Source organism: Natator depressus, chromosome 7 (assembly GCF_965152275.1).
Source record: "Natator depressus isolate rNatDep1 chromosome 7, rNatDep2.hap1, whole genome shotgun sequence".
Classification (NCBI taxonomy): domain Eukaryota; kingdom Metazoa; phylum Chordata; order Testudines; family Cheloniidae; genus Natator; species Natator depressus.
This window is the reverse complement of record NC_134240.1, coordinates 32,784,906-32,810,373: the sequence shown is the minus strand read 5'-3', so window position 1 is coordinate 32,810,373 and position 25,468 is coordinate 32,784,906. Positions and strand designations below refer to the sequence as shown.

Below are 25,468 nucleotides of genomic sequence, written 5' to 3'. Positions count from 1 at the left end.
CATTGGCCTGCTAAACCCAGGGTTGTGAGTTCAGTCCTTGAGGGGGCCATTTAGGGATTTGGGGGATTGGTCCTGCTTTGAACAGGGGGTTGGACTAGATGAGCTCCTGAGGTCCCTTCCAACCCTGATAGTCTATGATTCTGTGAAACCGTGTGCTCCCCCACCGCCTGCAGTTCAGAGATTCACCAAGTATGGGGGAGGGCAGGGAGCCCCAGACCCCTGCAGGGCTGGCTCCCCCTTGGGGGAGGCAGGTTGGATGTGGAAGGGAAAGGAGAGGGGGCTGCCCAGTTTCTCTGGAGGAGTGCAGCTGGACAGTAGGGGCACCTCCAACTCCCCCAGGAGTGGCCACTCCTGGGAGGATGTAACTCCATGGCAAGAGCCTGGGGGAGGGCAGGGGCCGGAGCGGACCTCTCCCCCCATCTCTAAGCACCTGGAGGGAAAGGCCCCCAGGCAGGATAAAGGGTTATCTTCTCCCTTGGACAGAGGGGGAATCTGAGCAGAGGTGCAGAAGGCAAGATTGGAACCTACGTGCCCTAATGCAGCCCCTCCTGATGTAACCCACAGGAGCCCCGTCCCCTGCCTGGGATCGAACCCAGGAGCCCTCTGAGCCTCAGCCTGCTCTAACCCCCAACCCCCTCCTCCTCCCCGGCACTAGGATATAACCCAGGAGCCCAGTCCCTCCCCTCCCCCAAACACAGATTTGTTGGAAGGTTGCACATCTAGGGTGGGGGGGTGTTTTGCTTTTTTTTTTTTTCTCCTGTATTTTTTTTTTTTTAATTTTTTGTATCAACCAAAAATCCAGGATCAGAGAAAAATAAACCATCAAAAAAAAAAATCAAAAATAGTGTTATTCGCTTAGGCCCCAACCCCCCTTAAATACAGCGCTGAGGGGGCAGCGCCAAGGGAGCAGTACTGAGACTGAGGGGCAGCTGAGTCTCTGCCCCTCCCCCACTACAGGGGGACAGTACTGTTGTCCATAGGGTCCCTTCTAGAGTCCGGTGGGGGGAGGCAGGGGCAGGTGGAGGAGCCATTAGCCCCCTTATTGCTGTCCAGGGTCCTGAAGGCGGGGGGAAGGGGACACTGTGTGGTGGGACCAGCCCATTGATATCGATGGGGGGAGGGGAGGACAATGGCTGCTCCCACTGCCCCACCCCTTCAGTACTGGTGCTCCAGGAGCGGCTGGGCAGCGGGGCTCTCCTTCTCCCGTTGTCGGCCCCACTCAGGTGGCAGGGCACCCGGGCCGGGCTGCTGCTGCTCTGGCTCTGCCAGTGGGGGGCGCTGCTGGGGGGAGTCAGCCTCCATGGTGTCGGCAAGAGGGCCTGAGTCCAGGGGCGCAGAGGGCTGTGGGAAAAGAAATAGACGGGTTACAGGCTAGATGGAGGGAATGGGGGACAGGCCAGGATGGGGCCCTATGGAGGACAGAATGGGTTGGTGGAGGTGGGGAACATCAGAGCTGCAACTAATCCCAGGTGCCCTTCAAACGGCTTGTTGTAGGGGCGGGGGCGTCACACGGGTGCCCCAAGCCGGCTTAAGGGCTTTCCATTAGCACTAAGCTGATCTGCCAGAGCTGGCCTGAGCCACCTGTTGGGTGGGGGCACGGTGTGTGCAGGGGTGATTCCACCACGCACAAAGAAACAGCCGTGTCTGATATGGAGGGGAGCTCTGTGCAGCATGCACAGCCCCTAAGGGGGGGAGGGGGTCAGCCATCCATGGTGCCCTGGGTGTGGGAGTGGGGGGGAATGAAAGGTAGCTCCCCCTAGGCCACATGGTGTGGAGGAGGGAGGTGGGGTCTCCCATTGGAGGCAGGCAGGGGCTGGGGTTTCTCTGAGGTTCAGGGTGGGGGGGGGCATTCTCACCTGTGCTCTGGCACTGACCCCCCGGGGGGGTGTGCCCTGGGTGGTGCCGGTGCTAGCGGGGGTCCCTGGGGAGGCATCTCCTTCGCTCCCCCCCAGCCCATTGAGCCCCTTGCGGCCAGGCAGGCTCCACTTTCCACATAGCCCCTCATAGGCAAAGGTAGCTGAGGTGCCCAGCGCTGGCCGTAGGGGCAGCGGGAGCGGCAGGGGGGCCCGGCCTGGCCCTGTGCCCTCAAGCTGGGAGGCCATGGAGGCCAGCGAGCTGGTGCAGGACAGCTGGCTGCCAGAGAGGCGCTGGGCGGGCACCCAGGGAGCAGCAGGGGGGGCTTCGCGTCGGCTCTCCACCTGGCTCCCTGGCACCGGCCGCACGACCCAGTTCTGGCCCAGTGGAAGGCTCTGCTCCGACCCTGGTGGGGGAGATGGGAAAGTTAGAGCTGGCATGGCTGAGACAGCCCTACCCTGAGCCCACCTATGGCCCTGGCATGCACCCCACCCCCCTGCTCCAGCTCCCAGTCCTCAGCAAGATAGCCCCACCCCCACCATTGAGAGAGAGCCTGGCACCCCCAGCTCATCCCACTAGGTCTCCCAAAACACCCCCCAGCACTGCACAGATGGGCCCTGCCTGTGCCTACACCCCACTTCTTCCAGAGCAGGGAGGTTTGCTGCTGGTGGTCTCCATACCTGGCTGAGGCTGGGCAGTGGTGACGGGTGGCTCCTGGGGGTTTGAAGCCCCCGGGATGGCCATGCCCATGCTCGGCCCGCCTGGGGCACTGCTCCCCTGCTGCCCATGCCCTGCAGGGTTGTTGCTGATGGACGAGGAGCCTCCGCCACAGTCCGAGTCCTCAATGTTCCCACCACTGTTGCACCCGGCACCGCAGCCCTTCTGTAGCCTGTGAGGAGATGAGGCACAGGGGTATCAATTCATGGAGAGCACTGCATTCCGGCTAGCCGGCCCGGCCTCAACAGCAGGGGACGCTGTAGGGAGAGGGGCAGGAGCGCTGGCTGTGGGGGGAGCTCCCGGCTACTCCAGCCCTGGCTTCTCCCAGCAGGGGGTGCTGTGGGGAGCGGGGCAGGAGCACTGGCTGGAGGGAGCTCCAGAGCGCTCACCTCTCCCAGCTGCTGATGAGCCAGGTGGAGATGTTGTGCAGGCTAACGGGGCCGCCCCAGAGGGAGCGCAGCTGGGGGTGGCTGCCAGCGTAGGAGGTGGTGAGGGGCGACACATAGATGGGGTAGCCGATGGGCTGGTCGCAAGACGAGTTGATCATGTTGCGCAGAGCCTGCTTGGCATTCTGGATACTGCCCCGCTCTGGGTTGCGGTTCCGCATGAACACCAGCTCCTGCTGCTGCCCGGCCCAGAGCCCTCGCACACACTCCCGGTTCACCTGGCCAAGGAGAGAAAACAGGGTGAGGGGTGGTCAGGTTCTCGCCCCAGTTCTGCGAGGGGAGTGGGGGTTGGGGGGGGTCTCACCTTGATGACGCGGAAGCTCAGGTAGCGCTTGTTGAGCATGATGATCTTGTACTCGTCACTGGCGTCATCCATGACGTGGCGCAGCGCCAGCAGGGCGGGCGTGTTGGCGAGGATGGCGCTGCGCCAGGCGGGATCGCCCTCGTGTGAGATCACCATCTTCTCCTCGTTGGCTGTGATGGCATCATACAGCACGGCCGGGTCCTCGTACTCGTCTGGCGACGTGAAATGGTCCTGGGTGGGAAGTGGGAGGGTCACGGAGGGGGGGTTACAACCCTCTGACCTCCAGACCCTTCCTCTCCAGCATAGGGCAGGATCGTCTCCCCTCCCTCAACAAGCTAACAGGGTTACCCTTCCCCTTCTTCCCAGTGCTCCAACCCCCTCCCTGCCAGCAGGCCAGCCCACCCTACTCCTTGCCCTCCCCTCTCTCCCAGCCAGTCACCACTGTCCCCAAGCCATTCCCTAGCATGCAGGCAGGTGACAGGACAAGCCCCCTCCCCCAGGCGTGGCCCTTAGGGCACAGAGGAGGGGGAACCCACTGCCCATCTGCCCTAGGGGCAGGGCCTGCGGGCAGGGGTGGTACCTGGTGCAGCTTGAGTGACATGCGGATGCCGGGTGCCACCACGCGGTGCAGCAGGTCCATGTCGGCGAAGACCCACTCATCGCGGGGCGAGGTGATGCGGAAGTCGCCCTTGAAGAGGGCGTGCAGGCCATACAGGAAGGGCTCCAGGCTGCAGGGATAGCACGGCTCAGCAGGGGGTGGGGGATCTGGTCGCCAGGCTGTGCCGGGTCCTGCCAGTGAGGGGGGTGTGTGTGTGTGTGTGTGTGTGTGTGTCTCACAAATTCATGGCATGCCAGGCCAGAAGAGACCACTGGATGGCCTAGACTGCCCTGCTGTACAGCCCAGGCCAGACACCCCTGTACTGCCTGCACTGGAGATGGAGACTCCACCCCTGCGCTGGGGTGTTTGTTCCAATGGTCAATCGCCCGCCCTGGCAAACACGGGTCTTGTTTCTCATTGGAGAGCATCTGGTCGGCTTCCAGACACCGGTTCTTGTCCTGCTTTTCCCCCACTAGCTTAAAAGGCCCTCTGGACCCTGGGGGTTCACCAGGGATGGTATTTATACAGCGATCAAGTCACCTCTCCATCGCATTTCTGATCAACTAAACAGATGGCGCTCATCCACTCTCTCCCTGCAGGGGTTTTCTCCAGTCCTCCAACCACAGCTGTGGCTCTTCTCTGCACCGTCCCCAGCTTCTCCTTTAAGATGCAGCCCCCAGAACAGGGCGCAGTACCCTAGTCCTGCTCTCAACAATGCCGTAGCCAGAGGTAAAACCCATCCCTGCTGCAACTCACTATTCCTCTGTTCATTCACCAAAGGGCCGCATTGGCGCTTTTGGCCACAGCGTTGTGCTGGGAGCTCATGTTGAGCTGTTGGTCCCTCAGGGCTCTGCCAAGACGCCGTCCCACATTCCGTGGGGTCTGGCCTGCACTCCTCACCCCGGGTATAGATCTCTGCACCGGGCTGTATTAAAACAGTTTGTTTGTATAGGCCCAGCTTATCAAGTGATCCTGATAGCTCTGCAGGGCTGTCCTGTCCTTATCACTTCACCCATCTTTGTGCTACGCACAGATTTTATCAGCAGTGATTTTATATTTACTTCCTGATCCAAGAGAAGGGTGACTTGATCACAGTCTGTAGGTACCTACAGGGAGACCAAATACTGATCACGGACTCTTCAATCTAGCGGAGAAATGTCTCACAGTCCAGTGGCTGGACATTGAAGCTAGACACATTCAGAGTGGAAATAAGGTATACATTTTCAACAGTGAGGAACTGGAACAATTTACCCAGCGTCGTGGTGGATTCTTCATCACTGGCCATTTTTTAAAATTAAGACCGGATGTTTCCTCTAAAAACTCTGCTCTAGTGAATATTTTGGGGAACTCTTCTGACCTGTGTGATACAGCCGGTCATATCAAATGATCACAGTGGTTCCGGCTGGCCTGGGAAGCTATGAATCAGTGGTGAAAATGTTGACTTGCGTGTGCCCTCGAACCGATCCCCACAGAACCACCAGCACTGAGTGAGCAGTCCCCCCGATGACTTCCTGAGAGCTGTCAGCCAGCCAGAGATTCAGCCATTGAACGTGGGCTTTACTGATATTGCACAGCGCTCGTGTGTTATCAGAACACCGTACAACAGTCTATTACATCTGCACAGCATCAACCCATCTCATCACCGAACAAAACCACATTTCTTTGACAAGACCTATTTGACTAGCAGTAATTATACTCCCAGCCTTCCATTTTTTATTAAACGAACCCCGTATCTGCTTTTCCATTATTTTGCCTGGCAGACAGGCTGGGGGCAGGCCTCACTGCCACGGAAGGGGCTCTCTTGCCTGGTAGACATGCTGTGGGCGGGGGCAATGAGGGAGTGGCTGTCTCACCTGGCAGACAGGCTATGGGAGGCCGTGCCCAGTGCCCGGCGCCCCAGGATGCACAACCCGAAGCAGAGGGTGACCAACGGGGAGTCCCACTCCTTGTCCATGGGCTGCAGGGAGAGAGAGTCAGCTGTGAGGGGGAGGGAGGAGAGGACAGGACAGGAACCCCACCCACCATGGAGCGCAACACCCCCTGCTTCTAACAGACCCGCAGCTTCCTATGTAGGACTTGCCCCATGTCCTGGGGATAGAACCGAGGAGTCCCAGCTCCTAGCCCCACCCTGCTCTAACCCAGTAGACCCCACTCCCCTCCCAGAACTGGGATAGAATCCAGGAGTCCTGGCTCCCAGCCCTACCTGCTCTAACCCACTAGACCCCCCTCCCCAATCCCCGAGGTGAGATAGAACCCAAGCGTCCTGGCTCCCAGCCCCCCCCCCCCCCCCGCTCTAACCCACTAGACCCCACTCCCCGCCCAGAGCTGAGCCAGATCCCCAGTGTCCTTGACATCCAGGTGCCCACCTTGTCCCTGCGGCCGGCACAGTACTGGATCCAGTCCAGGTAGACATTGCAGAAGGAGGACAGGGTGACACCGGCCATGCGGGGGTCATAGTCCTCGTCGATGTTCAGGTTGAAGGTGGGATCACTGTCGGCGTAGCTGGGGGTGGTGCAGGGGCGCAGTGCCTCCTGGATCACCGTGTTCCCCAGCCACTCCTCCAGCTTGGATGAGCACGTCACATAATAGATGATGCTCTGCCGGGGCAAGAAGAGTTAGACGTCCAGAGCACAGACTTTGGCACTAACCTCTGTGAGGCAGCCAATCCCCTAGCCTGGGGACGGATCAGGGCCAGCGCCCACTAGAGGGGGAAAGCCCCGGGTCCCATTTCCTGGCCTTTCTCCCCATCCCCGCACTGCAGCTTTCCCTGCCTCCCACCCCCACCTCCTCTAGCCCTTCTTGCTGAGCTCCCAACCCCTCCTCTCTTGCCTGTGCCTGCCCCCAACTCCCATGGGTCTTCCCACCCCCTCTACCCTTCAGCTGCACCCTCTCTGCCCCATCCCCCACCCCATCTGCCTTCTGCACTCTGCCTTGGGCCCCTGGCCTCATCCTCAAGGCCCTGCCCCCATTCCCTGTCCCAGGCACCACACCAGCCCCGGCCGCCACACCTTGACGTAGTACGTGATAAGGATCTTGCGCAGGTCGAAGACCTGCAGCATGGATGCGGCGTTGTTGTCGCTGATGCTGTACCCCTCCAGCACGTACTTGGTGGCCGCCACCTCCCAGGCCAGCCAGCGTTGCCCGAAGGCCGCATTGAATGACAACATATGGGGCAGATGGCCCGGCTCACAGCAGCAGCAACCCTCGTCCTCCTCCACACCCTCCGTGATGGCCTCCACCTCACGCTGCTGGCAGTACGTACCTGTGGGGGGCGGGGGGTGAGCGGAGCTGCCAGGGACTCCCTCAGGGCAACCCACCGCCACGGGACGAGAACAGGCAGACAGGACACTGGGGTGGCTGGGCCTGTGGGTCTGATCTGGAGTGATGGGGGCGTACCAGGCTGGGTAGGCCCATGGGCCTGATCTGGGGGTGGGGCGGGGTACCAGGCTGCGTGGGCTGATGGAGACCTGGCACGTGCTATGAATGTATGAGTGAGGTTACTAGAGGGCTGTGGGTAAATGGGGTCTGTGAGAAGGGCCCTAACCAGGCCAGAACTGCAAGGCTCCCCACTCCCCTCAGCCAGGGCCCAGCCCTCACCCCGGAACTCGAGGCCGCGCAGCTGGAAGGTGACGAGGCCATTGCCGAGCTCGATGAGGTGCACCAGCGCGTTCAGGTAGTCCGAGGCCAGGATGAAGCAGTCACCAGTGGCATAGTTGCCCCAGCGGCCTAGCAGCAAGTCCCCACACAGTGTGTGCTGTAGGGAGCGCGTCAGGTGCTCATAGAAGATCGAGTTCAGGTTGTTGTCATCAGCGCCTGCATAGAAAAGGGAGTGGAGGCCGTGGGGGCTCAGCAGGGGCCGCTCTCCCCCCGCAGTCAGTGCTGACGCAGCATGGCACTAGGGGGCGCTGTGCTGCAGGGAGTGGGGGGCTCAGTAGCTGGAGCTCTCCCCCCTCACTGTCAGTGCTGGCCCCAAAGCCCCAGCACTTCACTAGGGGGAAGCTGCACTGCACAGAGCAGAGGGCACTCTCCCCTTGCACTCACCACTGGTCCTAAGTCTCCATCGTGGTGCTAGGGGCTGTGCTGCAGAGAGCAGGATGCAGCAGGGCGTTCAGTGGGCTGTGCTCTCCCTTTGCAGCCACCACTTTCTGGGCAGGGGAGCCCAGTCCCCTTGGCCCTGGGCACACGGCAGAGGTGGGGGCTCAGCGGGCACACTGGGTACGCACCTGGGTTGCGGTCGAGCTGGGTGGCCAAGCGGGTGTTGGAATGGTCGACCCTCTTTGTGCTGGGGAAGGAGGAGAGCCAGGTTAGCACAGTGCGCCACTGGACCCCTGCACAGGTTTCCCACCTGGGGTGGCCCCCTGAAGCTCTTGGCTAGGCCAGGAGGGGGCCAGCCTGGGCGGGGGGGGAGACTGGCCAAACATGTGTGAGAGTGGGATGGGGAAGGCTGACCCAGTGGGGGGGCCATGAAGGAGAGGGAAGCTGGCTAGGTGGGGTGCGGGATGTGAGGGGGCCCTGCAGCGAGGGGTGTGGTGGGATGCAAGTGGCCCTGCTGGCTGGGAGAAGGCGTCTCTCACTCACTTATAGTCGCGTTCCCAGAACTTGACGGGGCGGGCGTACGACATGATGAACACAGCGCTGCCCAGCAATGGGTTGAGTGGGGTGGAGAACAAGGCCGACAGCACGGCCTGCACGAACAGCATGGCTGAGTCTGGGGGTGTCAAGGCAACAACCCCTGTGGAGCCGCAGTGTACCGTCCCACCTCCACCCAACTGCCACAGAGCCATGGCACCACACCCTGCTGCTGCCCAACCACCCCAGTGCCCCGCTCAACTGCCCTGCCGCTGCCCCGCCAACTACCCCGTCCCGCCACCGCCCAACCATCACAGAGCCATGGCACCCCATCCTGCTGCCACCCAACCGCCCTGGTGTCCCGTCCGCCACCGCCCAAGTGCCCTGGCCAACTGCCCCGTCCCGCCGCCACCCAACCTCCCTAGTGACCCATCCTGCCACCACCCAACCACTCAAGTGCCCCATCCCAATGCAGCCCAACCATCCTGGCACCCTGCCCAACCTCCCCATCCCGCCGCTGCTCAACAACCATGAAGCCATGGCACCCTGTCCTGCCACAACCCAACCGCCGTGGTCCACGTCCCATCACTGCCCAACTACCGCCCACTATTATCCCACTAGCACTCCACTATCCCACAGCCCCCCTCCCCAGACTCCCTCATTTGTATCCCATAAGCCCCCTAAGTAATTCCCCTCCGCCCAACACTCCTTGGCTCATACCCCCCTCCAGTAGTTTCCCCCATGCACATTCCCAGCAACTCATGCAGCCCTTGCCCTGCCCCACAGCTTGGGGCACCCGCAGGTAGCTCCCCAAGGATACGGGGCACAGCGAAGGGCTGGGCAAAGGCGTGGAAGGCCGAGCCCCACGTGATCTGCCAGGGGGCGATGTAGGTGAGCACGAAGCGCAGCTTGTAGAGCAGGTCCCATAGCTGGGGGGGGAAGTGGGGGGGGGGGAGAGAGAGAGATATGTCACGCAACACAGATCCCAGCTCAGCCACAGGGAGCCAGGACCACTGGGTTCTATCCCAGTTTGGGAGGGAGGGGACGGGGGTGTAGTGGATCGGGGGGACTGGGAGCCAGGATGCCTGGGTTCTATCCTCAGGCTCCCTGCGAGACTCAAAGGCTGAGGGATCCTCAGACAGCAGGATCATGCTGGGCAGGGCAGTTCTGGTACCTATTGCACAACATCAGCAGAAAAACCAGTAGGAATGAGTGCCAGGGCGTGTGGGAGGCAGACTATTGCTGAGCAGCAGAAGCAGGGGATTGTGGGTCCACGAAGAAGAGCAGGGGGCAAAGTCACTCTGGGTACGTGGGGTCCGGGGCGCCAGCGAAGCCAAGGGGTGTGTGGGCACCTTGCTGAAGAGGATGGACATGATGAAGTAGTCGATGAGGAAGCCCTCTGAGTAGCGCCGATAATCGAAGTGGAAGAAGAGGACGGTGAAACCTAGTGCCACATACTGCTGGGGCGGGCAGCAGAAGGAGCAGCGTAGCAGCTTCATGCCAGCCACGGTGATGAGGAGTGCGCGGCAGCTGGGGGCAAGAGGGAGAATATTAGGGGGCACCCAAGCATGTAACCACCAGCCCAGCCAGGTGTGGGGCAGGGAGCCCTGTCCCCTTTCCTAGATCTGTTAGTTAGACGGGAGCAGAATGCTAAAAACTAACCAAGGAGCAGTTTCCAACCCCTCCCCTTTTCAACTGTGAGTTTCTACTTCCCCACCTGTCTGCATGAAGGGGAAGATTAGAAACTCTCCCTCTGCGAGGGCCAGCTTCTCACTGCCTATTATTGCTGTTCCAGGCCCCCCTTCCTGCGCTATATCCAGTTCTTGCTCCCAATTGCTTTTCCTGCTGGGTCTGAACAGCACCGCCACTAGCGGGGGGAGCTGGGTGGGGCCGAGATGTGTGCTGCCGACTCAGCCCCAGGGAGGGTGGGAGGCAGAAGGACCCTGCAAGGATCTGCTCCTTGGGAAAGGGAGGACTCCCTGAGGCAGCACTAGGGGGAGCCGTAGCCAGGGAGGTGCTGCAGGGGGTGGAGCCCCAGGAAGGGGCTGCAGGTACCTACTAGATGCAGATCTTGTCCTGGTGGGGGGCACTGACTGAGTGGGCATCCACCGTCAGGGCGTTGAGCACCACGGCCGGGTAGATGAAGTACTTCTCCACGCACTGCAGCCAGGCATACAGCTTCTCGAACCACATCAGCTGGGCTGCGCCTGCGGGGGACACGCGGTTACTCCCCGCACTCACCAGAAGGCACCAGCCCAGGGACAGCACATGGTTCTAATGCACAGATAGTCCCAGTGAACCCCAAACCCAACAGCCGATCCCTCACCCCATGCTGAGATGCAGCCACCCCTGGGGTGGGGGGCAGGGCGGTTTGTTCAGGGATCCCTCGCCCGCGCTGAGATGTTTTCTGTCACACCTCCAGAAAAACAAGTCGCCCTACTAGCACTGCACTAGGGCGTTGGCGACAGTAGCCCCTCTCCCCTGCTGCCTACAGCACACCCCCCCAGCATCATCCTGGGGCACTGGGGCCAGCGCTGAGCGGGAGGGGGAAAGCGCCTCCTGCCGGGCACGCCCAGGAGCACTTACTGCGCACTTCAAACTGGCTGTACTCGCGTGGCTTCAGCACGGGCAGCGAGAAGCAGAACCAAGGCAGCTGCTTGCGGAGCTGGGGCAGCAGGTAGTGGGTGAGCAGCCCGACCAGCCCAGCCAGGGCGTACAGCACATAGCCTAGAACAGACTGAGGGCCCAGAGGGATCAGGGCACCTGACGGGACCCCCGTCCGCCCCCAAACAGCCCACCCCACACACAGGTCCCCAGAGCCTTCCTCTCCCAAACCACCCCCCACTCCACCTACCCAGCTGCCACCCACCACTCACAGCAGCCGCCACCACCCCCCAATGACTCCCACCCCTACCCAGCTTGTTGTAACTCCCTCTATGGTCCACTCAGAGAAGCAGGCTGGCGTAATGGCCAGGACTCCTGGCTTCTACCCCAGCACTGCCAGGGCACTAGGGTCTGGTGGGTCAGGGCAGGAGATGGTGGGAGTCAGGACTCCTGGGTTCTACCCCAGCGTTGCCAGGGGAATGGGGTATAGTGAGTTAGACCAGGTAGAGACTGGGCACCAGGGTTCCTTGTTCTGCCTTCTCAGCTGTTAGCATCACCACAGACTACCAACAAGGGGACCCTGACACAGCCTAGTCTCTGACCCCACCAAGCTGCCGTGCCCTCTGCCTGTCCCTCCAGCATCCACTGCTGCCATGAGCTGCGATGGCCCCACACTGCCCAAGGAGCCCCACAGCTGGCGGTACCCTCCCTCTCGACCCAGGCGGTACCTTGAGGGCGATGAAGACGGTGCTGGCACTGATGGCAAAGGTAAGTACCGCGATGACCACGCACATCACCAGGTCCGAGTGCAGGATCTCCCGCTGTGGGGGAGGAGGGTGAGAGGGAGCAGCTGGAGCCATCAGCCATATGCACCCCTCCAAGCAGAGCCATGCACGAGCCTCCCTATGCCCAGCCATGGGCCCCCACCATCCACCTCCAGCCATGCCTAGTCCTTATTCCCTCCCCCTATGTAACCCCTCAACCATCCATGCCCCCCTACCTCCAGCCATGTGCCCCCACTGACCACATTAATCCAGGCACCAGCTGATTCCATTCTCTCCAATTCGCCCCATGCAGGCTGCAGTCCCCTACCCCCGCCCCAGTCTTCCCAGCCATGTGCCCTGCACCCACATATCCAGCCACCTATGCCCCATCCCTCCATATCCCCACCCATCCATCCCCTATCCTGCCCCGTAACCCCAGCCACGTGCCCCCTCCCCCACACACTGTCGCTTCCCCCCCCAGTAACCACAGCCAAGCATCCCCGCCCCCCCACACCCAGTCCCTATTCCGCCCTCTGCCCCAGCCACATGCCCCCTCCCCCACCCATCCCCAGCCCCATAAGCCCCACCATCTACCCCGCCCCCCCTCACCAGGGAATTGCGCAGTTTCTCAGGCAGTGGGTCCCGGATCTCGGCTGGCGCATTCTCCACGCTTCGGTTCTCAAACTCGGAGAAGAGCTTGGCCCGGATCAGGGACCTAGAAGGCAGGGGGGCTATAGGAGTTCATTCCCTCCTCACAGGAGCAGCATTGGGGGCGGGCCCCTGACACCTCAGCCCCTCTCCAAGGGGCCCAGCCTGGCATCCCCGTGACAGAGCATACGCCTACCCCACTCCCCAGGACAGAGGACAAACTTTTGTCCTCCCAGAACTAGGGCTTGAACCCAGGAGTCCTGACTCCCAGCCCCGCCCCTGCTTACCCCAGCAGAGCTGGGATAGCAGCCGGGGGCCCTGGCTCCCAGTCCCCCCAGTGAAAGATGCCTCAGCCCAGCCTGGCCCTCCCCCAGCCCTGGGGTACACACCACAGCACAGTGGGGTCGCTGCTCTGGCGACTCAGGTGGTAGGACAGGGCGACCAGGAGGCCGCAGAACACGGAGAAGAGGACGGGGACGTGCTGGTCACCCCAAGGGGCCTGGAGAGGAGAGAGCAGAGAGCGTGAGTCCCGGTTCAGGGGGACCCCTCCCCAGCCTCAGAACCCCCAGCCCATCAGCACTCACACATCGCACTGCACCTTAAACCATAGCCCAGCCCACACGGAACTAGAGTTCTGAGACTTCTGCCCACCCGGAGCCAGCCAGTCCTCCACCCTGGGGTTGCCTAGAGGGGAAAGGCCCCATATCCCATTCGCCACCCTGGCCCACCACCGCAGGGCCAGATGGGAGCTGGCGCCCCCTAGAGGGCAAAGGCCCCCATTCCCCACCCCTGAGGCAGCCAGTCCCCCATCCTAGGATTGGATCGGAGACAGCGCCCCCTCGAGGGGAAAGTCCCTCCCCCATGCACCCAGGTACCTTAACGGCTCCGAGGCAGAAGCCATAGAGGAGGACAGCGACCAGGAGACTACGCAGGAGACTGAAGAGGGCAGTGAGGGGGCTGGTGGCGGCTGGGAAGCAGAGAGGTGGCAGGGTCAGTGTCGCACGGGAATATCCCCCAATTGCCCCCACCAGGCCCTGCGTACACACCACCTGCTGCCCAGCACTCGCACTCACACGGGGCAGCATCAGCAACACACCAGCCAAGCTAGAGAACCCAGAAGTCCTGGTTCCCAGGCCCCCTGCTCTAACCCGCCAGACCCCACTCCCTTCCTAGAGCTGGGACAGAACCCAGGAGTCCTGGCTCCCAGCCCCACTCTGCTCTCACTACTAGATCCCATTCCCCCTGTGGAGCTGGGACAGAATCCAGGCATCTGGGCCGTACCTGTGCCGCCAAAGATGTGCATATCCACCTGCTCCAGCAGGTACATGAGACAGGTGTTGACCTGGGGCAGGAGCCCGAAGAGGAAGATGGCAGGAAAGCAGAGGGTGAAGACTGTGAAGGACACCACAAATCGGGGGGTTAAATCAGTGACCCCCACCCCCCAATTCCCACTGCAGAGCGGGACTGCCCCCACCCCTACTTAGAGAGGGAACCCCCCTCACACTGGTGAATGGAGTCCACAGAGAAACCTGCATGGCACCCCCTAACTCCTCGCCGGGGGACTGCGGACTCACAGAGCCCCTTACCCCTGGCTGAGGGGTGCTGCAGCAGGGCAAGGGGAGGTGGTGCCCTCTACCCCCGGACAGGGAAAGGCTGCAGCAGGGCACGGAGAAGCGGTGCCCCCTACCCCTGGCTGGTGCCCCACACTTACCGGTGGTGACGTCCCGGGCACCGTAGAAGAAATCTGTCGAGAAGAGGGTGAGCCCATAGAAGGTGACAGGTGGGATGGGCACAGCCTGGGCGCACAAGTCCAGCACCCAAATCAGCACGCAGGCCACGCAGAAGTAGACAGGCCGGCTGTAGGCAATGATCCAGTTGTGCCCCTGCAAGAGAGCGTAGTGTGAGGGGCATGGGAGCAGTCAAGCGGCTGGCCCTCCCCACACCTCAGTGGTGGGGGGCAGCCTAGCTCCCAGCTGGCACTAAGGGACCCCCACCCAACTCCCAGAAACCCCCAAGTCCCAGGAGTCTCAGAGGCTCCAGAGCCGGGCACCAAACTACACTGAGGACTCCATGGCCCATTTAAACAGAGATCCTGCACTCGGTGCTGACATGCAGCTGCCTCTGGGATGGGGCGCAGGGCTGGTTAGAGAGGAATGGCTCACCCGGAGCTGTAATATCCCGCTCCCTATAGCACAGCACTGGTGCATGGGGGCCAGCACTGACTGCAAGGGGAGAGCACCCCCTCCTGGCCCTGCAGCCCCTCCAGGAAGGTCACTTACATGCATGGGAGAAGCAGCATCAGGCTGGACGCTCTGAAAAACAGAATCAAGGTGATCTTAGTGATGCCCGTTTCCCCAGTAATTGCTCACCGGGGCAGGACTGGGAAATAAAATGGCCCAGCACCCCGCTGGAGGCAGAGGAGCTGGGATTTCTGTGACTAGCCGATGTCAGGGACTGGATCTCACAGGGGAGCAATTCAAAAGGGCTGGGGTGCCCCTCTTGTTAGCTTGCCAGGGAAGAGAGGGCTGGCACTGCCAGAGGATAGTGCATGAGTGGCTGAAAGGCTGGGGCTGTCCAGGCGCCAGCACCAGCCAGGCACAGGCAAGACTCCCTCACCGTGGAGGCAGGGGTACTAGTGGGGCTCACTGTGCTGGGTGCCCCGAGAACTGTCAGAGGAGGGCTGAAGGTCAGGATTAAGCGATTCTAGCAGAGCTGGGGCAGCAGGAGAGCACCCAGGGCTGAGATAGCAGGGGACTGTGGGTGAGGACTGCAGGGCAATGGCAAAGCTGTGCAATGCCCACAGGGCATGGCCACACAGGCGGGCTCTCACCTTGAGCAGCGAGTACTGGCAGCTGGCGATGACCAGGCAGAACTGGAAGACCCAGATGTCACAGAAGAAGCCCTGCAGCAGCAGCAGGTAGCCCAGGAAGGCCACTAAGGACCCCAGAGACACCACAAAGATGTTCTCCATCACCCGGCGGTTCCTGGGGGGGCCCAGAGCACAAGGCAGCATCAGCCACTGTTGGCAGTTGCCAGCAGGTTCCCCAGGCACCCAGCACTGCCAGGGCCCCAGTCTATTCAGCCGTAACCTGGGCAGCCTGCTGGATGGGCTCATGGGGCTGGTTCCGGTCGGGAGTGGACAGATAAACCAAGCTGCACAGGCCTATGGGGCTGATCAGTGTGTGTGGTGGGGAAACCAGCTGGATGGGCCCATGGGGCTGATCGGGGAGTGGGGGGCAGTAGTCCGGTTGGATGGGCCCATGGGGCTGATGGGGGGGTAGTAATTAGGCTGGATGGGCCCATGGGGCTGATCCAGGGGATGGGGAGCGACTGACCGGTCGAGAAGTGCCAGCAGCGCCAGCCGGTCGTAGCGCACCCGCATCCAGCGCCCAGGCAGCACCCAGTACTTGTAGTACTGCCGCGGCTTGGACTTGTCCTCGATCATCAGCGTGTTCTCCTGGGACTCGTGCAGGGACTCCTGATCCAGCAGGTCAAACTGAGGGGAGAGCAGGCTCAGTGGGGTGCAGGCACCCTGCCCATAGACTACCAACAGCCAAACCAAGCCATGATGAGGGGGTGTTCCCTCCACACAGCACAGAACCCCCCAGCAAACCACACCCCATGCAGCAAACCCAATCGAACTAATGGTGCCCCCCACGAGACCCCCTCCAACAGAGATCCTGCCCCTCTCATGGGTAACCCACTCACACCGAACGGGGAGCCTCCCACCGCAGAGACCCTGCTCCATCACAAAGACCAGGCCCAAAATTAACCCCCTACATCAGAACCCTACCAAGACCTCCCCCCATCTGCCAACAGAGCCCTCCTCACTGCCCAACTCCCAGGGCACTGACCCCCCGTTACCTCAGGGATCTCCAGGGGTACCCTGCGCACCTGCATGCCCTGCAGCACCACAGGGCGTGGCTGCAGCAGCGACAGGGCGGGCGTCCCCTCGGGCACGTCGGTGGAGTTGAAGCTGGAGGAGTGCGAATGCCGGTCCCTGAAAGGGCAGCAGGGGGCAGGGAGGTGAGGGAAGGAAGCAGCCCCCTCCTCACCACAGTTCCAGATCCTGGACTCATGGCTCCACCACTGCATAATGAGCAGCACAGCGCCCCCTAGGGCCACACTGGACACTGAGGCCAGCACTGCCTGTGAGGGGGGAGCGCCCCCTGCTGGCCTCCCACCCTGCAGCAAGGCGCCCCCTAGGGCAAGTACTGCCTGTGAGGGGAGAGCGTCCCCGCTGGCTCCCCCAACGCTGCAGCACAACACCCCTTACAGTCACGCAGGGGCCAGAACTACCTGTAAGAATGCCGCCTACTGGGACCCTGCCCTGCTCCCTGCAGCTCCCAGGGTTTCCCTGGTGGTTTCCCACCCAACCGCTGACCTGGCCCTCCCAGCTTAGCAGAGGGCAACACAGACCCTGCCAGTGATTTCTCCCGAGCCCCACCCCTCCCTGGTGCCCCCTGGTGCCGGGGACAAAGAGCAGCATGCCATGACAAGCGGAGGGGAAGGGGGTGTCACTCACCAGGCGCTGTTGGTCACGTGATCCACACTGACCTGCTGCCCCACTGGGTTCTCGTAGCCGCCTCCTGCCAGGCCAAAGGTGTAGGAGCGCCGCACACCTGCAGGGGGAGGCAAGGAGCCAGCTAGACTGGGGGAAGCGTAGCAGGCGAGGAGGGGAGACCCCACAGCCATAGGGCTGGAAGGAACAGCCCTGTGATGGGACCAACTCCTGGCTACAGTCACCATGTCACCCAGGAGAGCCCTGGGAAATTACAGGCTCCCCTCTGTAAGGGAATACCCCCCGATTCTACTTCAGGTGGAGGGTGCCCAGGGGAATGAGCAGTCGTCCCCCCCCGGCTGCAGAATATTTATACCAGCAGCAGCCCAGGGCTGGGATAGCAGGGGGCTGTGGATAGGGATTGGGGGGCACTGTCATAGCTGGGGAGGGCAGGGCAGTGGCACTGTTAGATTGCCACACTTGTAACCTCCCCGCGAGCCCCAAGGCCCCTGCGGGGGCGGGGCAAGCAATGGGCAGACCAGTGGCAATCCCCCTGCCCACCTGCACTCACCACTCTCATCGTAGAAGTAGTGCACAGCGCCCTCGGAGGTGTCGTCAAAGTTACAGGCCTCGTGGATGGCACCACGCGGGAGCAGCAGGGAGCTGGCAAACTGCAGGGCCGAAGGCAGCGTGAGCGCCCGAGAGTGGGAGGAGGCACGGCCCCGCTGCAAGTCTTGCAGGCTGCAGAGAGAGGGGGATGCGCTGTCAGGCATGAGCACAGGGTGGGGAGGCAGTGTTAGGAAGACAGAGGGGCAGGGCCGCGATAGCCGGGGGTTGCGGGTCAGGACAGAGTGGCTCTGGCAGGGCTGCGGGGAGCCCAGGGCTGGGATAGCAGGGGGCTGCAGGTCAGGATCAGGGTGCCCGGGCCAGGCTGGGGCACGGGGCTGTGCTACGCTGTTAGCAGACTCTGGGCTGTTTGGGGCGGGGCTGAGCGAACGTCTGCGTGGACCGGTGCGTCAGTGTCTCAGGTGGGGAGAAGTGTCACCTGGGCGGGGACCCCATCACCGAGGACGGGGGTGTGGGGTTGCTGCCTGCGTTGTGCCGCCGCCTCATGGCCTGGGTGCGTTTGATGCTGCTCGCCCGATCCCGCTTGCTCCCCTCTTCACCTGTGGCGGCTGCAATGCAGAGAAAGAGCTGTCAGGAACCCCAGACTGAGAGCACCCCACCCAATGGGGACCCCCTCCAGGGGGCACTAGCTCCGATCCAGCTCTAGGTCAATAACGATTACAAGTCAGCCCCATCCGTGAGACGAGCGTGCTGGGTCTCAACCGGGTTCCGAATGGGCCAGGGGGCCCTATCACACCAACCCCAGCCCCTCAGCAGCGTGGCCAGGGACTGAACAGGCCAGAAAAGCTAAATCCCACTCTGTCCCTGGGCCTGTCTCCATGCCAGCTGTGGGCTCACATACAGGACCCTGGGGCTGAAGGCTGGGGTGGGACAGTGTGCGCATGTGTGGGGGGGAAGGGGCGTGTCACTCCTCACCCCAGCTCCCAGGGCTGCCAGAGCCAGGGCCCCACACAGCAGCTCACCTCCCCCAACGGCCCCCTCCTCCAGCAGCTCCCCCCTCCAACCAGGCTGGTTCGCCGACTGGCTGCGGGTGCCGCCCCCCGAGTCCAGCTGGCACGGGGGAAAGTGCTCCTGCTGCCCCATTCGGGCCTCTAGGTCCGACTTGGAGACGGTGAGCACCGCAGCGGCCTTGCTGTCCCCGCTGCCCCCGTCCATGCTGAGCACGCGGGCGTGGGTCTTGGCGCTGGCCGTGCTGGCGCTGCGCTGGGCGTAGTGCGGGCGCTTGGGGGGCTCGGCGACCTCGGGGGCCGGCTTGGCCTTGGGGGTGTGGCGCGGGCGCTGGGGTGCGGCTTCCGGGGAGTAGCAGGAGGTGCTGGAGGAGGTGTCGGAGCTGTAGTTGTGCTGGGAGGGCAGGCTGGAGGCACGGCTCAGGTCGCTGCCGTCGCTCGAGTCCTCATCCTCGAAGAAGGTCTCGCTGTATGCCTTGCTGTCCAGGATGGTGCGCACGGGGGCATAGTCCCGTGCGTACCCACTGTCAAAGCTGCTGCTGCCCCCGCCGTGCTTGCGGGAGGGGCGCCGGCGCCCTGGCTTGTGCACCGGGCGCAGCAGGGCCAGGTCTTTGGGCCGCACCACCTGCTCAGCCGGGCCCTCCCAGGGCTCCCCATCACCCCGCACCGTCTCCAGCGAGGCCAGGGTGTTCTGGGTATCGTCCGTGTGGCTGGCGAGGCTCAGCTCCCCCAGCATGCCCTGCTCAGGGGAACGCAGCAGCTCGCTGTCCGAGAGTGCGTCCGTGTCGCTGCCATCCGGCAGGACCCCAGCGTCCAGGGCCGGCGCTGCGTCCCCTGCTGGCCCCAGGGAGGGGCTGTCCAGGTGGGTGGAGTTGGTCTTCTCACTGCGGTAGCTGCTGAGGGTGCTGGGCGTCTCCTTGTCGGTGCCGCTGAAGCAGCTGTCGGAGGAACCGGCCTTGCGGGGGCGCTCCTCGCTGGGCTCACCCCGCCCCTCCAGGGGCCTGTACTCGGTGCCCGACCGGCGCTTCTCCTTGCGGCTGCTGGTGCGCAGGATGGTGCGCTGGGGCAGCGCCAGGCTCAGGAAGCTCTGGCTCAGCTCCTCACTCAGGCTGCTCTTGATCAGAGGGCTGAGGGGGGTGTCGCCCACACTCTCCGACTCGCTGGCGTGCCAGCTGCTGGGCAGCTGACGTGGGGCCCCACCCCCCGCCACCGCTGGCCCCACCCCTAACAACGATCCCATGCCCAGGGGGGACTGGTCGGAGGAGTCTGTGCTCTGGATGGATGTCTGAGCTGGCAGTGAGGGGGGTGGCTTCTTCCCAGCTGTATGGGGCTCTGCCTTGGGAGGGGGCATTGGTGCCTCACCACAGGACCCTGGGCCAAGAGAGGCCAGCTGCAAGTCGTCAACTGCAAGGGAGCGAGACAACATGGGTTACACACACAGCAGGAAAACTGAGGCACAGGAAGGGCACCATGCTTAGCCAATGACCAAGGAGCTGGGGATAGACCCCAGGAGTCCAGACACGCAGCCCCCCGTCCCCCCCCCCAACCCAGTAGACCCTCCTCCCCTCCCATCTCAGGGCTGGAGACAGACCCCAGGAGTCCTGACCCTGCACTCCAAGCAGTAGACTCCTTCCAGTAGTAACACGCTGCCCCCGTCCCAGGTCCTTCCTGGGTGTGGCTCCCAGGCTGCTTACTGCACTGGAGGCTGAGATGCCCGGTTCCATTTTGTGCCCAGGAATCCTGGGAGCCAGCCTCCCCGCAGGCTGTACAGCCCCCCCACCCAGGGGGAGCCGGCCTCCCCCCATGCTGTACAGCCCCACCCCCATCCCGGGCACCTACCAATGTTCTCCTGTAGCTGAGCTCCCGCCACGCTGTAAAGCCCCACCCCCCACACACGGCACCTACTAATGTTCTCCTGGGTGCTGGGCTCCCCCAGGCTATACAGCCCGCCCGCCCCCGCCCCCCGCCCCCCCCCCCCCACGCAGGGTACCCACTGATGTTCTCCTGGGAGCCAGGCTCCCCCCCCACAAACACAGGGCACCTATTGATATTCTTCTGGGAGCTGAGCTCCCCCCAGGCTGTATAGCCCAACCCCCCATGCAGGGTACCCACTGATGTTCTCCTGGGAGCCGCGCTTGAGCAGCTCGCGGTCCGCCGAGGTGACAATGACGTTATTGCTGCCCTGCTCCCGCACTAGCTCCTTGATGTCTGAAGGGTGAATGGAGAGGGAAGGAGGCATTACTGGAGAGCAGGGGCAGCTGATCCCAAGGTGAGACCTGCCTTCCCTGCTCCCTTCACACCCCACGCCACCCCGAATCGCCTACACTGCTGCCCTCCCCCAACCTTACACCACCAGCTAGAGACATCTAGGGCACCATCAGGCTCCCCCCACAGACAGTGGGGTGAGGCTTCAATATCCACAATGGATCCAGAAACTAGTGGGGCTCAAGTCACCTTAAAGGGGCACCAATATACAGACGTTGCAGCTGCGCCCCCTGGGTACCTGCAAGTCTGAGTTTCTTTGGGAAACTTTGGTCTAGGTGGCTCAAGGAATGTGACATGGGGCCTTTCTCCTCTAGGGGGCGGTGCCTCCGATCCAGCCCCAGGGTGGTGGGAACGGCCTGTGCGTGGGGAAGAGGATACGAGGCCTTTCTTCTCTAGGGAACCCCTGCTCCAGTCTGGTCCCAAGGCAGGGAAGTCAGTGGAATATCCACCCCCAACTCTATGGTTCTGGTTGCCGGGGGAGAGACAAGACAGGATATTAAGGAGCAAGAAGCAATCAGGGAACACCCTGGAGAGGGGCAATTCCCACAGCTACAGCACGGGCCAGGCTCCCCAAAGGGTCAGGGACACTGGTGGGGGGCAAAACATTTGCACTGGGCCAGCTGGGCTACTGGGGGCGGGGAGCCAGCCACCCACTCACCTCTCACTGCTCCCGCGTCCTCCAAGTGGGGCAGCAGCTCCTACGAGGGGGAATCAGTCAGGGGGTTACATGCCAACGTCCGCAGCCAGGCAGGCCCAGGAGAGCCCTTCGCTGCAGAGGGCCCAAAGCCCAGCCCTCCTGATGCACCAATGGGGCCTGCGGGGCACGGACGGGATTTTCTAGCCTCCCTGCTGCAGGGCAGCCACTTCCCCCCACAAACCCTGATGCAAGCGTAACTGACCCAAACGCCAGGCTCAGGCTGCAAAGAGCCTGTGGCAGTAGCCACGGGAGAGCCAGGTACCTCACTGATCCCCACCCCCAACACCCACCACTCACATGCAACCATCTCTGGGGTGAGGCAGAGGGGCTGGTTGTACATGGACCCCTTGCCCAGCACTCACACACACACGCCTCAACTCCCCGGGCTGGGGAAGGTTGTAGAAACCCAGTGTTCCAGGAGCGAGAGATCGCCAATGGGCACCTCCCAGCCAGGAAGGCAACTGGAAGCCCAGAGGATCCTCCCAGTACTCACCATGACTTGGTTGAAACCAAATACTGAGTGCTGGGAGCTGCATCTCACCGGGGGCGTGGAGCTGACTTTCCGGAACACCGTCATCTCGACCCCCCCGCCCGGGTCTCTGCAGAGAGAGGGAGGGAGCATTGCATGGACACACTGACAGGTGAGCACAGTTAATACTAGTACAGAGGAGAGCAGTGCAAACAGACCAGCTGTCTGGGATCAGACCAACGGGCCCCCAATGCCTGATATCCCCACCCACCCCCACAGGCAAGACCAGTGAACCAACCTGAGAAGCAGCTGAATCTCCATGCCAGGTAAAGGATCCCTGTATAAACAGCCCCCACACCTCACCCCAGAGGAAGCTGTATCTCAGCACCAGGTGAAGGATCCCTGTACAAACAGCCCTGGACCTCACTGCTCCCCCCACCCATGCACCCCAGATGCTGGAGACCCACCTGGCCAGGTTGCTGTCATCCCCTGCAGTGCCCTCCTCAGCCTTGGCCCCATCCCCCAGCATCGAGCTGCCCTTCTCCACAATCTCGCCCTGGTCGAACATGGTGTGCAGCCGAAAATTGACGATCTTGATGGTGGTGAAGAAGACGGCTATAACCGCACAATATACGCCAGCTACCAGCATGCTGGGTGGCAGCACCTAGCAGAGAGAGACGGGACAGCATGGGGTTAGCACCAATTAGGTGGCCTCCATGCTCTCCACCAGGGACCTCAGCCTACTTAGCCTGCTACACAGAAACTCAGGCACTGACAATGACTTGTCAGGCTAAACCCAGGAGTCTTCCCAGGCCCTCCTCCTCCTCCCCTCTAACCACTAGGCCCCACTCCCTTCCCAGAGCCAGGGAAAGAACCCGGCCTCCCAGCCATCCCCAGCCCTACTTTAACCACTGAACCCCACTCCACTCCCAGAGGCAGAAATAGAACCCAGGAGTCCTGCCTCCCAACCACTGGGTAATACTTCTGGTTGTAATATATGGGCTCTATACACCCAGTCTCTGGACCCCTTGGGGACGCTGGTAACAGAGCTCCGGGGCAGCGGTGTTGGGGTCACTTTCTCTGCCATCGCCTCTGTTAAACACTATCTCAACAAGCAGCTTTAAGTGTTTTCAGCTGCCAAGGAACACTCAGGACCAGAGCCAGGACTCCTGGGTTTTATCGTTGGTGCTGGGAGGGCAGTGCAGCCTAGTGGGTGACAACAAGGAGCTGGGAGCTAGGCCTCCAGGGCTCTATCCCTAGCGCTGCCCACCGACTTGGTGTGCAACACTGTGCTCCCTGTGCCTTCGTTTTCCCTGACTCAGGTGAAGCTGATATTTATTTACCACTTGTAACACCACAGTGCCAGGAGCCCCAGCACCCTCTCCCCAACACAAACCATGCGAGTTTCTCAAAATAGGCCCGTTCTCTTTGGCTACATTCTCCTGCAGCATCTGCCACACGCCCTCCACCGCCCCCCACCCCAGCCTTGGGTCAGAGGAGCGAAAGTGGCTTCTAATGCTCTTTTCGCAGCCAGGCTATTTCAATCAGTGCAGGTACAGGGCAGGGAATGGCATTGGGAGGGCTGGTACCAGGCCTGCTCTGGTTCTCTCGGATTTCACTGCCTCGGGCAGTGCTCGTAACAGCAACTCAAGCAAGGCCCTGTCATTATTTGTTTGTGTTATGGTTGCGCCTACGAACTGCTTCCAAGCTCAAGCCTCCTCTTTCTCAGCAGGTGTGCTCAGAGCACCCCAGCCTCCAACTGAAAATGGGCACCCTGGTCACATCATGAGCTTCCTGGACCCCTTTACTGCTCTTTGCCAAGGTCAGGGGCACCCTCATTCCACACAGACCACTCAACTGCCCTAGGCAGAGATCAGGCAAGGACCCCCTGACCAAGAATGTGCCCCCCCCATAGCTCCAGGCACTACACAGACTCCTCTCCCCACTGAGACTGAGGGGCCCCCACTGTGCTGGGTGTTGCTCTGACCCCTCTCCCCAATCATGACCGGAGCCCCCCACCCCTCCTCCAACTGAAGGCCACAGCTCTGTTGTGCTATGAGCTGCACAGACACAGTGACAGACGGTCCCTGCCCCAGAGAGCTCACGACAACAAGCAAAGCTAAGATCATCTCCCCATTTTACAGATGAAGAAAGTGAGACACCAAGGCAGGGCAGAGGACTGAACACAGGCATCCTGCACTCCACTCCAACCCTGCACACACAAACCCATCACCCCTCTCTGAACCCAACATGCCGATCATCCCCTCCACCAAAGGCTCAGCGTTCCAGAGCCCCCAGTGACAACAAGGGACCAAGAGTCCCATCTCGCCTGGAGTCCCCCACGCTGCTCCTAATTTCTGTGCCAAGTTCAGTGGTGAGGGGAGCTCATCTCCAGGAAAGAGTTAGCTCTGGGGATCATCCCCTCTGGTTACAGAGCAACAGCTCAGTGCAAAGCAGGGCCAGAGAAGCGGGGTGAGAAAAATACAAGTTCTACTCCCAGCTCTGCCACTGACCTGCGGGGTGACCTTGGGCCACATCCTTTACTGCTCAGTGCCTTTACTGCTCAGTGCCTCAGTTTCCCCTTCCACCCTTTACCTACTTAGACTGGGAGCTCTTCAGTGCAGAGACTCTCTCTCACAGCCTGTCTGTGCACAAATGGGGCAGGGGGCGACCTCAGTGAGGAGTGTCTTTACAGCACCCAGAAGAACAGGGGCCCTGGTCAGAGTGCTAAGCCCTACTGAAAGACATATGCTAAATCATGCCAGGGCATGAATGCAAGGTCAGGTGTCTCAGGACCCCAAGTTCGGGCATCAATGCCAGCATCCCACACCCCAGGTTACCAAGAGTGACATGCACGACTGGCACTAGTGTCAGGAGCCTAACTCCAAGTCTGCAGTGAGGGGCCTGAGGTGGACTCACCATGTAGAGCAAGAAAGGGAAGGTGAGCAGGAAGATCCAGGTATAGAGGTGGAAGCAGTTGGAGAAGGTGCTCTGGTGGGGATCGAAGAACCAGCCGCCCGTCAGCGAGGCCCAGACACCCTGGCGCAGGATCTGCAGCACCTGCGAGCCCATGGCCACGGCGGTGCCTCTTCCTCCTCCCCCTCTGCCCGTTCCTCCTGCTCAGGGAACGTGACTACCAAGCTTGCACCTGCAATATCCTTCATCAAGGCAACTTGAAGGCCATGATCCACAGGCTGGGACCCCAAACACCGACGCCCACCTCTCTCTCCCTGTTAAACCAGGCTTCCTTCCTCCAGCAGGGATGGGCACCTCACACACCCACACGTGAGAACCTCAGCTACTGCTGCCGTGAAGTCTCACTAGCCATCCGGGGTGCCCTTCTCTCTCCCCGGCAACAAGCCTCCTCCCTCCCTCCCTCCCTCCCTCCACGTTCACCCCCCTCCGCTCATGCCATTATGATTGCTGGGGAGGGCTGATCTCCACTGTCACAAGGAAAT

General features: G+C 61.8%; 1 protein-coding gene across 1 annotated transcript; it reads right to left on the bottom strand.

Moving 5' to 3' along the window:
- Positions 1-781: 781 nt before the first annotated feature.
- On the bottom strand, positions 782-25,384 carry PCNX3 (pecanex 3). The gene is made up of 35 exons (XM_074958061.1): positions 24,930-25,384; positions 22,478-22,674; positions 22,035-22,140; positions 21,503-21,542; positions 20,692-20,787; positions 18,595-19,983; positions 18,051-18,180; positions 17,577-17,746; positions 17,030-17,126; positions 16,369-16,504; positions 15,840-16,000; positions 15,335-15,488; positions 14,784-14,816; positions 14,216-14,387; positions 13,786-13,896; positions 13,380-13,471; positions 12,894-13,003; positions 12,466-12,571; positions 11,821-11,913; positions 11,075-11,225; positions 10,548-10,695; positions 9,841-10,018; positions 9,309-9,417; positions 8,498-8,627; positions 8,143-8,201; positions 7,517-7,732; positions 6,928-7,181; positions 6,286-6,516; positions 5,773-5,876; positions 3,902-4,049; positions 3,322-3,552; positions 2,961-3,235; positions 2,535-2,743; positions 1,857-2,260; positions 782-1,341 (listed from the first exon to the last, which is right to left on the bottom strand). The coding sequence occupies exons 1-35, from the start codon at positions 25,080-25,082 to the stop codon at positions 1,156-1,158; spliced, it is 6,579 nt and encodes a 2,192-aa protein (XP_074814162.1). The 5' UTR covers positions 25,083-25,384; the 3' UTR covers positions 782-1,155.
- Positions 25,385-25,468: the final 84 nt, after the last annotated feature.